The 18,219-nt window shown below is 38.2% G+C and overlaps 1 protein-coding gene across 4 annotated transcripts in view; it reads right to left on the minus strand.

Moving 5' to 3' along the window:
- Positions 1–17,786, minus strand: part of pum1.L (pumilio RNA binding family member 1 L homeolog) — a 45,902-nt gene extending 28,116 nt beyond the window's left edge. For all 4 annotated transcript variants that reach the window (XM_018246404.1, XM_018246403.1, XM_041581918.1 and 1 more), the window contains exons 1-3: positions 16,853–17,786; positions 2,222–2,598; positions 1,300–1,368 (exon numbers count right to left, since the gene is read on the minus strand). In XM_018246404.1, the coding sequence (XP_018101893.1) occupies positions 1,300–1,368; positions 2,222–2,587 (435 nt within the window). In that variant the 5' untranslated portion in view covers positions 2,588–2,598; positions 16,853–17,786. The remainder of the gene's footprint in view (positions 1–1,299; positions 1,369–2,221; positions 2,599–16,852) is intronic.
- Between the last annotated feature and the right edge of the window lie 433 nt (positions 17,787–18,219).

Genomic DNA, 18,219 nt, shown 5'->3' on the forward strand with positions numbered 1-18,219 from the left:
TTTCCAATTTGTCTGCACCTCAAACAGTCAGACAAAACGCCTTTTGCTTTACGTTCTGTATGTGACTAACGGTCAGGGCACACGTTCAGCGCACTTCGTTTTCCTAAGTCGCCCGAAGTGTGAGACAATTAACATTCTAGCCGGCGACTAATCTCCCCGAATCGGAGGTCTTGCACCTGCCCCCCACCCCATTGTCTTACATTAATGCTGTGATGCTTAACCCTTATGAACACAGTTAATATTGTATTGTAAAACAGACTCCTGTGCTTATATCCTTAGAGTACTTCAAGAATAAGTTGTTTTAACATTTCCTTGATTTTACTTTTCCCGGATTAAAATGGGGTTTCTACTGTACTTCAGTTTTCATTTATATTAAAGGGGTTGTTCACCTTCAAACACCTAGTTGTTTTCAGATAGTTTACTCTAAATAACGACTTTTTCCAATTACTTTCTGTGTGTCAATGTTTTTCTAATATTTAAGTGTAAAGTGTCATGTTTTACCTTCTAAAGCAGCTCGGGGGGGGGTCGCCAACCTCTAAACTGTTCTAACTTGATATTTAGTTACATTTCTTATCTTTGTCCCTGCTGAGCAGAATCTCTGAGCTTCATTACAGGCAGCTTTTGGAATTGATACAATAGTTGCTAATACTCCAGAGATGCTGCTGAGAAATGTATCAACTAAATGTTGCAAAATTGTAACAGTTTAGAGTGCACCTGAATTACTGAGCTGCCAGACTCAAACACCAGAGACAGAAAAACTAAAGTTTAAATTTAGATTTTGAAAAAAATCTGTAAAAAATAAATAAATGGAAAAAATATTTCTTGGGGAACAATCTGAAAACAATTGAACTGAAAAAAGTGTTTGGAAGGTGAACAACTCCTTTAAAAAAAATAGAACAAACAGGCCCTGCTTGTATATATTTCAGAGCAACATTTGCTTCTTTGAATGTGCCAACCAGATGGCTCTACAAATGCCCTTGGTTTACTCCACATCTGTAAGCAGTTGTTGATTTTCGTTTGAATTAAACTTACAGCTCAACCTTTGGTATTTGCAGTCTACCACTAGTTTTATACAGACATCTTTTTTACCGGAGTTTTCATAAGCCAAATCTTTTGTTCCAGTGCAGGGAAATGCGAGAAGAACCACAGGCCTGTATTGCCTATTAGGCAGTACTCAGACGCAGGTTGAATACATCAAGTTACATTCCACTTGCAGCACAAATTCTACAATAAATTATACATGCCTAATATGCATGTGAAAAACCAATCACTACCATTCCTTTTTTTATATTTACTTACTTCTCCCATTGCTCTTCCTTCCAATGCAAGCGCTTGAAAATCATGATTAAGTTCATCCATAGAGCGGACCTAATTTTAAAAATAAACCATTATTAGATAACCCCATATACTAACTGCAGTCATGTCCAGCTGCTGGACACAGAATGTAATAAAATGCATCAAAAGGGTAGACAAAGTAACAGCAACACCTACAATTTTAAATGTTTTAAAGTAATAATAATGTTGCACTGATGCGTTTGCTTTAGGAACTCTACAAACTTCTATATCAACAAGCTGTTGTGTAGCCATGGGGGCAGCCATTTAAAGCTGAAAAAGGAGTAAAGGAACAGGAGGCAGAGCAGATAACAGATGAGCTCTGTAATATAGATTCTTCAGAACGTATCTACTGCGTGTCCCGTGCTTGTATGGTTGCCATCATGGCTACACAACAGCTTGATATATATATATTATATAATATATAATATATAATATATAAGTATATAGTGTTTCTGAAGCAAACATGCCAGTTTCACCAGTGCAGGGTAACGCCACATTATATTGTCATTAATTTAAAACACTTTCATTGTTTGGTATCCTTTAAAACTATAATCTTTCAGAAAATACACTAATATTATAGGCCCTATGTTGAAAACTAGCAAAGGAATTGAGCCCAAATATTCTTGGGCTCTCTATTAGAGCAAAGTTATTTATTAGAAGGAGCAGAAGCCCTTCTCTGTGCTCCAGGGTCAGTAGGATTATGTGACATTAAAGCAATCTCAAATTGAATGCATGCAATATTGGGTATAAAACCTGTTTTATCTCATTAAAAGCCATATCAACAATTGGTATATTTCAAGATCAGTCCAAGTATTATAACCTTGATCAGAGAAGTTATAAAATGTACTTTCACCATTCATGTAGCCATCTCAGCAGTTTCACATACCTGATGCTCTGCGTGGATGTTATCCCCAGTGGGCCAGCGATGCTTGCTATTATTGTAACCTCCACCTCCACTCCCGCCACCACCCAGCTGCTCCCCATGCTGCCTTTGGAAAAAATAATCCACCATGGCATCATCCTGTGAGCGTCCAGCCACTCCCATAGCGCCCCCCACAGGGCTGGCATGGGGTCCTGTTGCCAGGGCAGAATGAGTGGGGGGCTGTGGTGGCTGCTGCTGGCCCACTGGCCCAGAGGTAAGGACCACGGGCATATTGTGGTTAAGGGTTCCTTCTGGGTACTGTTTGAGGTGGGGGCTGAAGGAGTCCTGCCAGAGAACGGTTTTCCTCTTCAAGACACATGCAACGCTCATTCCACCAACACCTAAAAAAAAAAAAAATCTAAAGTCAACCACAGAAATAATTTGAAAACAATAAATAAATAAATAAATTAAAAGTATAAAGGCATTGTAAAGTCCCTTTTATTATCATTTTGCAAGTACTCCATCAGCAGGGACCTAACATTAATCTGTCACAAAAACAATGGCATAGACTTGATCTGAATTCTGCATCTGTAATTTGGATCACCATACCAAAAAAATGCTAAAAATAATTTCAATATTAAATAAACCCAATTGGATTGTTTTGCCACCAATCGATTGATTTATATCTGTTATCATCATGTAGAAGGCACGATTTTATAGAAAAAAGTAGAATATTTGCTTGAAACGGATTCTATGAGAGAGGACATTCCCTTAATTCTTTGCTTTCTGAACACTGGTTTACAGATCCCACACGTGTACTACATAAAGAACACTGGCGTGTCAAATGGCAAATACAGTGATTATTATTTCCAGAGAGGTGAGGCACCTAAGAGTGCCACAATTGTTAGCGCCAGGCATACTATGGAGACAGAGAACAGAAGCTCTGAAAGGCAAGGTGCAGTGTATTAGAGCCAACAATCTGGTACATGAATTAAGATTCATTTAAAACCTGCAATGAAAATACTACTTCAGCCTGGAGTGTATTTTCTGGAGGATCCCAAGCATTAGCTTAATGGAACGCATATCATTTTCTCCACTGTCGTATAAATGTGAGAGAGCACAGAATCTGCCTGTCAGTGTACAGAGTGGATTTCAGAGCAGAAACACTAAAGTATGCATTTTGTCCCCAAAATCCATTCTGTTAGAGCTGACAGGCAGATAATGTGCATCGTGGGGGCAGAATGCACAGTTCAGCCATAGTCTTACAGTTCACATACCCCATTGTATTACAAGGTGATCGATTAAAAGGGTTGTTCACCTTCCAACACTTTTTTCAGTTCAGTTCAGTTGGTTTCAGACAGTTCACCAGAAACTAAGAACTTTTTCCAATTACTTTCTACTTGTGAATATGTTTCTAATATTGAAGTGTAAGTCTAATTTTTCACCTTTCCAAAGCTGCTCTGGGAAGGGTGGTGGCCGACTCTCTTAACTGTTCTAAATAGATACATTTAGTTGATACATTTCTTAACTTTGTTCCTACTGAGCAGAATATATGGGCTTTATGTAGCAGCTGTTAGAATTGATACAATAGCCGCTAATACGCCTGAAATGCTGCTGAAAATGTATCAACTAAATGTTACAAAATTGTGACAGTTCAGACTCTGCATCTGAATTACTGAGCTGTCAGACTGAAACACCAGAGACATAAAAAAGCCTCAAAGAATGAAAGGCAATATAGAGAACAAGACAATTACAAAAAGAAAAGGCATTTCTTTAGACATTTCTAAAATCGGAAAATCAGCTGTTGCTAAGTTCCACCTCTTTACTTGGAAATAGTCATTGAAGAAAGCTGAATAGTAACTACAAATAGAGTTAATAAGGTTATAGTGTTGTGCATGCATGTTGTTCTACAGTAATCCAAAGCTCTGATAAATCTCTAGCTGACGTACATTGGTTAAAGTGGCTTTGGACTGAAAGGAGGGCCCATGCTTAAATGACCCACTGACACAATACTAAAATACAAATTTATTTTTTAAACCTCCAAATAGAATGGTCAAGCTTTATGTTTATCATGGCTTTTAGGGGTTTGGGGTTTTTGCAGTCCTGACCTTTTAACCAGGACATCAAGTTTACTGTACAGGCCAGTGAATGTCTTTATTTAACCCAGATTATTAAAAGTAAACTTTATGTTTTAATAAACACGCTTGGGGCATATTTTAATGCAAAAAACGATATTATTGAACTCAACATGGCGTCGCATATACGTATTTACGGTGTATGCTCGTGACGTAATTACATTATGTATTGACAAGCAGTACAGTTGCATTCGGCATGTAAATGGTTTTCCACTGGTTCAGATTTTGATACACGTTACTCCTAGGAGAACGTCTAACAATTATATTAATGATTGGACAAGCAGTACCTACATGGATTTCAGCTTTAAACAGGAGACAACCAGCAGTTTTATTATTTCTGTAAACAGACTAGGGCCCACTTAACCTTGTATTGGCAGTATCCGTACGTAATAAGTACATGTATATTTGATTTGTACATACACATTTACTGAGACAGAACAACAGTAGTGCAGGTGTCAGGGAGCTGTTATCTGGTTAACATCCCATTGTTCTGCTGATGGGCTGCTGGGGGGAAAGAGGTGATATCACTTCAACTTGCAGTTCAGCAGAAAAGAGTGGCTTAAAACATTACTGAGGCCACATGGGAAACCAAGAATATATCTAGCCTTACGTTCAAATTGAAATATAAAAAACCTGTTTGGCCCTTTGAAAAAATGGATTTCAATGCAGGATTCTGCTGGAGGAGCACCATTAATGTATCCATTTTGTAAAAAAAAAAAAAAAAGTTCTCCTGTGACAAAATCCCTTTAAGCACAATCCCCTGTGTTATGTATCAACGTGGCTTCTGAATAGAGTGAGCTTAGATCAGTGTACCAGTAAGTGGGCAACTGCCCTTCTATATCATCTGCTTACAGCTTTATTCAACATAAATGCCACTGCTGAAAATGTATTCCTTTATTTTGAAAGAAACTTTCCTCAATTTTCTTTTTCTCTTACAGTGCGAATGGATCATTGTTTTGTAATTGCTATTGACAGCAGTATTGTCTGCTCAATTATTTGCTTTCAATATGCAAACACATATTTAGGTGAAATTGCCCTTTAAATAAAGATAACACACTCTATAAACAAGTTCCTCTCTTCCCTCAGCTGCAGCTGGTATGTCAGATACCTCTGTTTATAGATTAGGAGTTTATTATTACACAGGGAGTGTAAATTGATTAACAACCTTCTACTTAACTATTTCAATAAATAAAATTACTTTCAATTTCACAGATTACACTGCTTAGTGCAACAATGACAAAACAGTTTTTCATTAACATAATAAGCAAAATGTATGCGTAGCACAAACTGCTATATATTGCCCAATTTAATGAAGGATAACAATATAAAGCATTTTGGACTAACTACACTCTTTGGGTTCTAGGGTTTGCCTTTCCTATCTAGTACCAGGATAATGAAGCCACATAAGGGCTTTAGCACATGGGCAGATTCGGAGAGATTTAGTTGCCTGGTGAATAATCGCCTCTTCTTCCGGGCTACAATCTCCCTGAACTGCTTTCCACCTGCTAAAATGAAAAATAGCCTGCAACAATGCACTCACGGCGCTTTGATTTCTGAAGCTGCCTCATGAGGAAACTTCGGGCGACTTCGGAAATCGAAGCGCCGCGCGTGCATTGCCACAGGTGATTTTTCATTTTACCAGGCAGAATGCAGGGTGAAGGCAGTTCGGGGAGATTGTCACCCCAAAGAAGCTGCGATTAGTCGCCTGGCGAATAAATCTCCCCGAATCTGCCCGTGTGCTAAAGCCCTAAGCGGCAAGGATGGTGGCAGGTATAAGAGAAAGAAAGCCAATTACTGTTGTATACTTCATTTATGATAAACAAGATACTATATACTGCACATATAATTAAAACAAATTCTTATTTGGATTTTAAACAGCTGTATTTTTCTTGTTTGATGAAAATGGGTTTGTCTAGACCAGTGATCCCCCAACAATGTTGCTTTCCAACCCCTTGGATGTTGCTCCCAGTAGCCTCAAAGAAATGGCTTATTTTTGAATTCCAGGCTTGGAGGCAAGTTTTGGTTGTATAAAAACCAGATGTACTGCCAAACAGAGCCTCAAGTAGGTTGACAATACATATAGGGGCTACCTAATGGCCAATCACAGCACTTATTTGGCAGCCCAAGAACATCTTTCATGCTAGTGTTGCTCACCAACTCCTTTTACTTCTGAATGTTGCTCACGGGTTCAAAAGGTTGGGGATCCCTGGTCTAGACTCTAGGCAGTAGACTAGCATTCTGTAAACACAGCAGCTAAGTTCCTTTTTATCTGAGAGCTATTTTTATTTTAAGTTTTCAAGTGTGCTCCATGCTTTCAATATAGTTAGTTAGCCAAAAATGTAATGTATAAAGGCTGGCGTGACTGGATGTCTAACATCATAGCCAGAACACTACTTCCTGCTCTGCAGCTCTCTTGGTTTCCATTGATTGGTTACCAGGCAGTAATCAATCATTGACTTGAGGGGATGGGGGCAATTGGGTCATAGCATGCAGGTTAGATTCAAATGTAAACAGTTAAGGATCAAATTCACTGAACAGTTATGTCCCATGTGGCCCCCTTAAAGTTGCTGACTAACTCAGAGTTAGAGAGTTGAAAAGCAGGAAGAATACGTTTTTGGCTAAGTATATTAGAAATATTTTTTATTTTGAACAGCCTATCCATTTACAAAGATTTTATTTTTACACTGAACTGTTCCTTTAAGTAAGCATGATAACAGTAACCTCTATAGAGGACCATACTGCACAAATCTAACTGTTCAGCACCTGTAAGTTAGTCCATCTATGGCAATTTTATAAAAAAAATGTAATTTTATACAGTTATATATAAAGTTAGCCAAATAGACTATAGAGGCACCATGATAAACACTAGGATAAGCCTTTTTACTTTGAAAATCCCTAAAAAAAATAGAATATAAAAAGCGCCAGAATAACGTACCTTTCTCCCTGCATACCATCCCATGTGGTTTTTAATAACAAGATGTAAACTAAGGCCCATTTGAGCAACTTCCTGGTCTATTGTGAAGCTCCAAATGACACTTATTTAACGGTCTTCACAGTCATGAGAGGAGAGCTCAGAAAAGGGGGTGGAGCTTCCTAAGGAAAAAGTCCCACATAATAGAGCAATTGGTCCGTTTAAAACGAGCGTACAGCATGGCATTATATAGATGGCTGCACATACTCTGTATAAATTGCCAGTCTAAAATCACCTGTTAATGTTCCATACAGATTCTTTTATTCTTACTGTGTTGGTATTTTTTATTTTTACTTAAGCAGTTTACAAACGGCCACTTTATCCCATGTGAACAGATTCTTGAGTAGAATCAAGGTCACACGTGGTAAAAACGCGCAGTCGAGCGTAAATGCGCCAATGAAACTACACATGCATGATAATGTGTTTTTCAGCCTGTAGTTTTCTTTTCCCAACATGCATTTCTGTTTTTTCTCGTTCCCCACAATTCCACAAGAAGAATTTTAGCGAAGTTTTGCAAAAAAAAAAAAGCCAAGTGGAAAACAATTTACATGCAGAATGTAGCCGTACATGTTGAAAATACGCAGTGTATTTCAGCAAAGTGTATTTCCAAATGCAGATCCCATAGAGTTCAACTATATGGCGTTTCCCTGGCGTATTGGTGTTTGTGCTAAAAAAAATGCAAATACTGGCAGATGTTGTCTCATAAGCGCCCTGTGGGAATTGCTATATGCCTTATTCAATTATTTAGCATTTTGTGCGTATTTACACAAACGCAACGTAAAAACGCCACGTGTTACCTTGCCCTTAAGAGACAGATGTATCAAGAGTATCTGTATAACCCTGACCAGATAGATAAAACCAAGCTTGGGTGAAGCCATGAGCAATTAAAACAGGTGTGAAGTAACCCAACACCTAAAGCAAAAGTAAAACTGTAATCAATTTTGCGGCCTCAACAATAGTTATCCGGGGTAGAGATTACAGAAAAAAACATTTATGCCAAGAGCACAAGAATACTACAGAACTGCATCAAGTTTTAAAGGAACAGTTCAGTGTGAAACTAAAAACTGTAAATAGAAAATAAAAAAATGTTTCTAATATAGTTAGTTAGGCAAAAATATAATGTATAAAGGCTGGAGTGACTGGATGTCTTAACGTAATAGCAAGAACACTACTTCCTGCTTTTCAGCTGTTTAACTCTTAGCTAGTCAGCGACTTGATATCTGTTCAGTGAGTTTGCAATTGATCCTTAGCATTCAGCTCAGATTCAAACGCAAAAGTTATGATCCATGTGGCTCCCCCTCAAGTCACTGATTGGTTACTGTCAAGAGAGCTGCAAAGCAGGAAGTAGTGTTGTGGCTATTATGTTACACATCCAGTCACTCCAGCCTTTATACATTACATTTTTGCCTAACTATATATTAGAAACATTTTTTATTTTGCTCAGCCTATTTACCCAGTTTTTATTTTTACACTGAACTGTTCCTTTAAGGTACAGGTAAAACTGCCCCATGTTGTGTGCACACTAACAGGAAGGGCATTGGCCTGTCTGTGTGTGCACACATGGTGGATTTCCACAACAAAATTCACGCACATGCTGACAGACCAACAGCATGCTTATCAAACCCTATACAACTTGGGGAAGTCAGAAGCAGATCAGCCTTTTCTCCATACACAGGCCAATTCGGATGCTTTTTAGGTATCTGAAAAATCATACAGATGCTTGTCTGGGCAAGTATCACCTAACAATTGCTTTTAGTATCACCTAACAATTGCTTTTACAAGTCCTAGTTAACTGCTGCGTTGAGGCACAGCATTTTGGGACACTAAAGCATGACAACAAAGAATATCTTGGCCATTATCCAAATGCTCATGTAACACACATTTGAGTGTTTTTGGATCAAGATCCAGCTGGCATCTATGGTGACAGGCTACTCGCGCTACATGATTTGGGTGCTTCTTAAAGCATTTGAAGGCAAATTTAAAACCGGGCAGAAAGGCTCCTGAACCTGGCCAAGTGACATTAATTAAACCACCTGTAAATTCAAGGTGAAGTTCAGTCTATATTGCTACTTTTACTCATTTCTAAAAAATCTAACTAGACCCAAGATAGCAGCAAGGTACAATAATCATGCTTCATTTAAAAAAACAAGAAAAAAGCTTCTGCAAGAATGTTCAGATGTAATCCTTCTCCACACTAAGGAACGAAACCCACAATCCTAATATTGTGTTAAGTGGGATATTTACGCCATAAAATTTCCATTACAACATGCAACGGAAAGGTGTGGATGGAAAAGCTGTAGAAGATAGCCCTGTACAAGACAAACAATCTTGTAACTTGGGCATGTTCCATAGTATACATGTACAAGTGACATTAGCATGTACTAAGGAATGGTGTAAAAAGTATGTACTTGGGTACAGAGAAAAATATTTTTAGGCCCCAACAACACATTGGAGATGACCAGTTTTGTAAACTGCAGGCATTTGGCCTACTTCCTCTATTGTTAAAGGGATACTGTCATGGGAAAAAAAACATTTTTTCAAAATGAATCAGTTAATAGTGCTGGTCCAGCAGAATTCTGCACTGAAATCCATTTCTCAAAAGAGCAAAGAGATTTTTTTATATTCAATTTTGAAATCTGACATGGGGCTAGACATTGTAAATTTCCCAGCTGCCCCAAGTCATGTGACTTGTGCTCTGATAAACTTCAATCACTCTTTACTGCTGTACTGCAAGTTGGAGTGATATCACCCCCCTCCCTTTTTCCCCCAGCAGATAAAAAAAAAAGAACAATGGAAAGGTAAACAGATAGCAGCTCCCTAATACAAGATAACAGCTGCCTGGTAGATCTAAGAACAACACTCAATAGTAAAAACCCATGTCTCACTGAGACACAATCAGTTACATGGAGAAGGAAAAACAGCAGCCTGCCAGAAAGCATTTCTATCCTAAAGTGCAGGCACAAGTCACATGACCAGGGGCAGCTGGGAAATTGACAAAATGTCTAGCCCCATGTCAGATTTCAAAATTGAATATAAAAAAATCTGTTTGCTCTTTTGAGAAATGGATTTCAGTGCAGTATTCTGCTTGAGTAGCACTATTAACTGATGTGTTTTGAAAAAAAAACATGTTTTCCGATGACAGGATCCCTTTAAAGTAACGGTAACATCAAAAAATTTAATTGTTTTAAGTAATAAAAATATAACAGTGTTGCCCTGCACTGGTAAAACTGCTGTGTTTGCTTCAGAAACACCACTATAGTTTATATAAATAAGCTGCTGTGTAGGGGGCAGCCATTCAAAGGAGAAAAGGCTCTGTAGCACATAATGGTGGTATCGGTTATCCACTATTTAACCTGTGCCATAAAGCCTTTTTTCAATTTCCTCCATCGCTACAAAGCAACATATTTATATAGTAGTGTTTCTGAAGCAAACAGATCAGTTTTACTAGTGGAGGGCAACAGTACAAAGTAAAGCAGTCAAAGAATAAACAAATATTCTTGTTCTCACAAGTTAACTGCTAATATTACAAAGGTTGCTAGCAACACTACACATTATGCAGTCACATCTTACTCCTCGGTATATTATTAAGAACAGTGGTTACGGGAGGCCACATTATGTTTTGAGTACAGTGACTAATAAACCAAGTCCTTTTTTCCAGAGATTACAGCCGGCAAACCCTCACCAAAATATGTGGAATTAGTTTTGACATTTGTGGTAACTTTTAATATGATGTAGAGAGTGATATTCTGAGATAAATTGCAATTGTTTTTTTTAGAGGGGACAGTGATGCCCATTTAAAAGGGGCAAAGAATAAGAAGACAAAGACAAATAACTATAAAAAAAATAATGAAAACCAATTGAAAAGTTGCTTAAAATTGGTCATTCTTAAAAAGTTACTTTAATGGTGAACCACCCCTTTAAAGGGGGGTTATTCTTTTAAAGTGATAATGATGCTAAAAAAAACTACTCTTTAAAATATAAATGTACATTAAAAGTTACATATAGGTCATATTGATCGTTTTTTGCAGAGAGGTTTAAGTTATTGTTAGTTGAAGTTTCTAAACCTGTTTTGCCAACCTGACTATACCATCTCAGCCAGTCAGTTTCTAATGCCTATTAGTCTACCGGACTACTGCTGTACAAATATGGCAGCCCCATCATACAGGAACATGGGCCATCAGACAGGTAATTTAAAAGCATTGTGCAAATACTTTATGGCAAAGTTATAATTCGCTTTCAAAGGCAATATTATGACATGTAAAAAGTGTGTTTCATTTTTGGTGCACAGTATCTCTTGATGTATAACCACAGTTACAAATGTGAGTAATGGCAACCTCTAGGTTGCACAAGTTTTAAAAGTTATTAAATAGCAATATACTTGCTCCTTAACATAGCTTCATCAGAACCGTGCAGTAGACTAATATCAGAGACCCTGGTTCTCTACTTCATGGCTTCTTCTGAAAGCTACTACATCTGGAAAACCACATATCTCATAGTAAATGTACTATTTTAGAGTAAGTCAGGCACAGGAAATGATTGTGATGGAGAGAACATGGACTGCTGCAAAAGGACAATAGCACAGAAATCCAATACCATGACGTAATAACACAAGCACACTGATGCTGGTTTAGTCCTCCTTAAAAGAACAGTAACAGCAAAAAAGCTGCTGTGTAGCAATGGTGGAAATTGAAAAAAAAAGGCTATATAACAGATAACACCATTAGGGTAATGTCAACCTATGAGCATCGAGGAGATTTAGTCGCCTCTTCTGTGGGGCAACTAATCTCTCCAAACTGCTTATCCGTCTTCCGCCTGCTAGAATGAAAAAACACCTGCAGCATGGCACTCGCGGCTTTTCGTTTTCCAAAGTTGCCCGAAGTTTCCCCTTGAGGCAGCTTCGGAAAAAGAAGCGCCACGAGTACCATGCCGCAGGTATTTTTTCATTCTAGCAGGCAGAAGACAGGGGGAAGCAGTTGGAGAGATTAGTCGCCACAAAGAAGAGGCGGTAATCTCCCTGAATGCCCAGGTGTGACTTTACCCTTAAATTCTACAGGGTTTATCTATCTGCTGTGTAACCTGAGTCTTTTCTCCTTTGAAGGCTGCTACACAGCAGCTTATTTGTATAAACAAAAGTAGTGTTTCTGAAGCAAAAAAAAGCAGTTTTACCAGTGCAGGGTAACAATACGTTTTATTTTTATTACTTTAAAACACACATTTTTTGACTTTACTGTTCCTTTAAATGTGCAAACAATGAGTGGAAAAGATACAAATACAATGGAGAACATACTCCAGTTCCAGGGTGTAATACATGTGGAAGCAAAACATAAGTCCAGCATTTAAATTAGTTGCACCACCCACAACAATATATAAATATACACAAGAGCCATAAATAACCTGTCAATTATATCCTTATAATACACAAAAGCCATGAATATCTTGTAAATTATAACCTTATAAACGGTGAGTTCTGATGTCATCAGTTATAAACGGTGAGTTCTGATGTCATTTCTGTCACATGACTCACTGAAACTTGTGTATTATAATAAATAAAGTACCCCCAGTTGCAAAATATGAGGATATTAGAAGTTACCTCGGAGTTCCATGACCTGTATAAAAACACTCGGCCTTGTATTTTTATATGGTCATGAAACTCCTCGGTAACTTATAATATCCTTATATTTTACAAGAGGGGGTACTTTATTCACTATATAATACACAAAAGGCATGAATATCTTGTAAATGATATCCTTATAAACGGTGAGATCTGATGTTATCAGTTATAAACAGTGAGTTATGATGTCATTTCTATCACATGACTCACTGAAACTTGTGTATTATAATAAATAAAGTACCCCCAGTTGCAAAATATGAGGATATTATAAGTTACCTCGGAGTTCCATAACCTGTATAAAAACACTCGGCCTTGTATTTTTATATGGTCATGAAACTCCTCGGTAACTTATAATATCCTAATAATTTACAAGAGAGGGTACTTTACTCACTATATAAACAGTGCTTAGTGATGTAATTTCTATCACATGACTCACTGAAACTTGTGTATTATAATTAAGTATCCCCTTGTTGAAAAAATAAGAGAAGTCATCTCAGAGTTCCATGATTTGTATAAAAATATAATCATGGAACTCCTCAATAACCTGCAGTATTCTTACCGTATATTTTACAATAGTGGGTAGTTGATTCACTATATAAAGTTGCTACAGCTATTTCAGTTATCTATCCCAGAAGACAACTGCACTTAACTCTATAGTATTTTCACTACCTTTACTTGCATTTAATATGGAATAAAATTAATTGTGACTGCTCACATACTTAACTGGATATGAATGTTATCACAAAGCATATCCATAGTCTTGGATATTTGTTCACCTCTGAGTTAACTTGTAGTATGATGTAGAGAGCGATATTCTGAGACAATATGCAATTGGTTTCATATTTTATTATTTGTGGTTTTTGAGTTATTTAGCTTTTTAATCAGCAGTTCTCCAGTTTGCAATTTCAGCAATCTGGTTGCTAGGGTCCAAGTTACCCTAGCAACCATGCATTGATTTGAATAAGAGACTGGAATATTAATAGGAGAGGCCTGAATAGAAAGGTGAGGGGGAAAAAGTAGCAACAACAATACATTAGTAGCCTTACAGAGCATTTGTTTTTTGATGGGGCTCTGTTTGAAAGCTGGAAAGAGTCAGAAGAAGGCAAATAATTAAAAAACTATAAAAAAAAATTAGCCATTCTAGAACATACTAAAAGTTAACTTAAAGGCGAGCCACCCCTTTAATCTGACTACACGTAAAGAAAAATGACTGATCAACTTGAACTGGCGGCTAAGTAAATCGGGCACAGTTACCATGGACTGAAAAGTGCCAATAACTGTGTATGGCAGGTTATGCACCAAGACAAGGCAGCAGCAACTCCTTTATATTTTACACATAATTCAACCATTTAAATAAAGGACCAACCAACTGGATCTGTGCAATTAAAAAAAAATAAAAAATAAAACGTTTCCTGCCATTTTGTCAGAAATAGGAAGACTCTGTACCTATCTGTCTGATCAATGACTGCCAAAGAATACATGCATCAAATGGACAAGAGAAAAACATTCCCAAAGCAACTTTCATTTTCTGGCAGATCCTTCCTAAATAAGTATGAGCTAGCAAATGATGTCCCTTCAGATGCAGGTAAGGACAATCATAGAAGGCCTAAAGCAGTTAATTTGATTAGAAAACTGCCAAAGTGGCTAAAGAAAGTGGGTTGCTATAGACTCCATTTTCTATATTAAGTGGGCTACAAAAAAAAAAAACAAATCTCTATGGCTATGCAGACTTTTGAGGAGGAATTCTCATATCTTGGATGATATTTGCAAATACCTTGTTCCTAAACAAAAACGTTCACATTAAAAAACAATGCTTGTGACTGTGCTGTTGCTTCACTTGCTATCCCCAAGGAATAAAGCAGCCAAACAAACTATAAATGGCTGCACCACTATTGACAGCTACCATTGGCATGCGTATGAAATCATTATGGAAACCTCAAACTACACAAGAGAGCATTCCTGCAATGTCCGGATGTCCACACGTATGACCAAACTGTAGAAAATCTGATTGGTCAGACAGAAGAAAGTGTGACTAACAGGATTTCCCCACAAAAGCCCAAATAACCCTCTAAAAATTATGGGATCCACTTCAATATTTAGCTCTTCATTTTATTTATAACCATCAGATGTTGACCTATTGCCTACCACTAAAATAAACAAGGGACTAGTAATGTCACAAGGGACTAGTAACAATAAAACCCCCATACAAGCATACTTTATGCATGATAGCACACAGTAATACTCTAATATTCAGATGGAAGTGCACACTGATTTTGAAAAATTATGCCAGAAATAATAATAATATACAGGTATGGGACCTGCTATCCATAAAGGAAAGCTCCAAATTACAAATCGGTTGTCTCCCACAGGTTCCATTTTATCCAAATAATTTGAACCTGATTTCCCTTTTCTCTGTAATAATAAAACCATAGCTTGTACTTGATCCAAATTAAGATATAATTAATCCTTACTGGAAGCCAAAACCAGTCTATCGAGTTTATTAAAAAAAAAAAAAAAAAAAAATAGTTTCCTCCAACTGAAGTTCAGGCTCTATTTACCCGCACCTTTGGTTGGGGATAATATTTTTGCCCAACAGGTGCCCTTTAAAGGTATGAAGATCCAAATTACGGAAAGATCCATTATCTGGAAAACAATATAATGATACAAAGGTAACAGTACTAGCTCAACACAGTTTTACCAAATGTATTTGATATAGGTATATGTGTGTAATGTATGCATTTATATTGATGCATTTGCTTACACAACACACACACTTTTGTCACGGAGAGCTATCAGATAGGGCAATGATATTGCTTTTACAGGAAGTGCCATCAATGCCTGCCATTTTCTTCATTTTCAACTCAACACAAACAAAGGGAGTGGTGAATATCTTCAAACCACTATATATGGCAAATAAAATGAGATTTCTCACACATCTTTATACTCTGCATATGAAGGCCAGTTCTGTCAAACCTTAAACAGGAATACCCAACCTGCAGCCCTCAAGTTCTTTCTGAATAACAATGCCAACCGCCACAAGCACAACAGTCGTCCCTAGACTATATTTAAAGCCCACACCATCAACAACCAATTGGTGTATTTATGTATGCATTCTACTGCTCAAAGGACAATGCCTAACCAAAGTAAAGGCACACATTACAAGGAACACAGATGCCACAGTTCTTAGTCTCTGCACAAACATACACACATACACACACACACACTCAAGGTAAACACACACAGACCAGGAACACAACAAATATAGAAGCACATTTACTCCCATGATAGATCTTCCCATCAATCTGATATCTTGCATGAAACTTATTTTCACATTTTACTGATGCAAAACAACAACCTGATACAAAAAAAAAGAAGGTGTAAAGGAAAAGAGCTGTAATTAGGAGATAACATAGGCTTATTTATAGCAGCATCCAGGCAAGTGTGTCCCATCCAGGATATAAACAAAGGATTGGGACATAGTTGATGTAACCTCACAAAACCCTTCCGTCCTAAGACGCTAAAACCCAGTACAAACATGTGGGGATATTCTATATAGACACAACTACCGGTGCCCGTTCTAGGCCCTCAGTGTAAAGAGGCACTACCTTAGCAGTATGTGGCCTTACAAACGCTTTTGAACAGGGCTAAGGAGGAGTGGGAGACAATGCTTTTAGCCCCGAAACCAAGCAAGACGTTCACTTAGGCCTACGTGTCACATTTAGGGGTTTCATTTGCTCTAATTCGCGCCCCCTCCTCCTACTCCCGTAACAATAGAGGCCTCAAAACATGGGCAGTGGGAGGACCCAGCGCCGGAGACCGGCCCCTTTTCTAGCGCCCTTCTCCCTCCTACCGGGGCCGAGGCCCCCTAAAATATATGCGGCATACGAGAGCTCAGAGTCTCACGTATCCTTCAATCCTGCTTTCATGTGAATACTCACGGGCGGAGCGGGAGGATGGAGTCGGATTGGGTCAGTATCTCTCTCACTCTCTTCCCCCGATGCCGTCTCCCTACCTCTGCCTCTCACTCAGAAAACATGGCGGCGCACTAGGGGGACTGAGAGCCGGCGCGGTGCATCATGGGAGGAGGGAAGGGAGGGCTACGTTACCGTAGCAACCTCGGGGACTGCTGGGAAACTAGGCCAGAGCAAAGGAGACACGCGTGCATCATACTGGCTCTGTATGTTACCGAGTGGAACGTAGAACTAACTTGTGCTGTCATTTTCTCTGTTCCTGTTCTATAAGGCAGGACAGAAGTACTAAGTTGAAAGCGGAGCAGGAAGTGCTCGAGTACATATTACTTTCGTCTGGATTCTGATTAAAAAAAAGAATGGGATTTAAATGTGATCACTATGCTGAGCCTTTCTCAACTACAGTACAAAAACTTTTTATGGTGTTGATGGGGAAATGTAGGATTTCAGTCCCTAGTGGAGACTTAAATCGTTGTGTATTATAAGAAATATTCATATACCCCTTCCACAAGTTCAAATATGAGGATATTATAAGTCACTCTGAAATTCTGTTAATTATATAAAAAATGCAATCCAGCTGTATCAGTGGTGAGGTGTCACTTTAGGGCAAATTATTAACTAAAGGACGAAGTGGCTGGCAATAGCAAAAATTTGCCAGAAATCCAATTTGCAGGGACATCGCCAATTTACTAACAGGCGTAGAGGTCAATTCGCTAGTGAAAGAGTACATTTCAAATTAAGTTTCATGCCTTTCGCCAGGCGAATTTTCACTCAGTCAAATGATCATTAATCCGAAAATTCACTAAAGTGCAAATCTTCCATTATGTTACCCCTTTCACCAGAGTCTGCTTCTCCAGGTTAAACCTGGCAAACCAATAAGATGAAGCTACATCCTCCTCAAGCTTGTCAGTGACATCATATCCTGTATGCCAAAAAGTTAAAAAAAAAAGTTAAAAAGGTGGCGTTTTTTAATATTTTAAAGTGGGATTATGTTTAAAAGTTCAAAAAGCCTTTCTCTTTGACCTTTTGACTAGCCATGTACACTCCCTGTTAAAAGCAATGTTGTTTAGTAAGTTTCTAAATTTGCCTCAGCCGCAGTGCTCCTGGTGGTCATACACAGGACAATAGAAGTTGCCTTCCAGACTGAGTTGGCAGCTTATTGGCTCATGTATGGCCAACAGGCCTGCCGAACCGATAACTGGTGTAATATCATCTAGATATCAATTGGGTTGGTTTGATTTTCCGTTGGGGAGAGGGCCACGTTGGCGTGTGGATGCAGTCCTCTCTCAAAGGACCTGCATTGGCGGCCATTATGATGCAATCATTGGCCTGAGAGC

The sequence above is a fragment of the Xenopus laevis genome, chromosome 2L, assembly GCF_017654675.1.
Source record: "Xenopus laevis strain J_2021 chromosome 2L, Xenopus_laevis_v10.1, whole genome shotgun sequence".
Lineage (NCBI taxonomy): Eukaryota > Metazoa > Chordata > Amphibia > Anura > Pipidae > Xenopus > Xenopus laevis.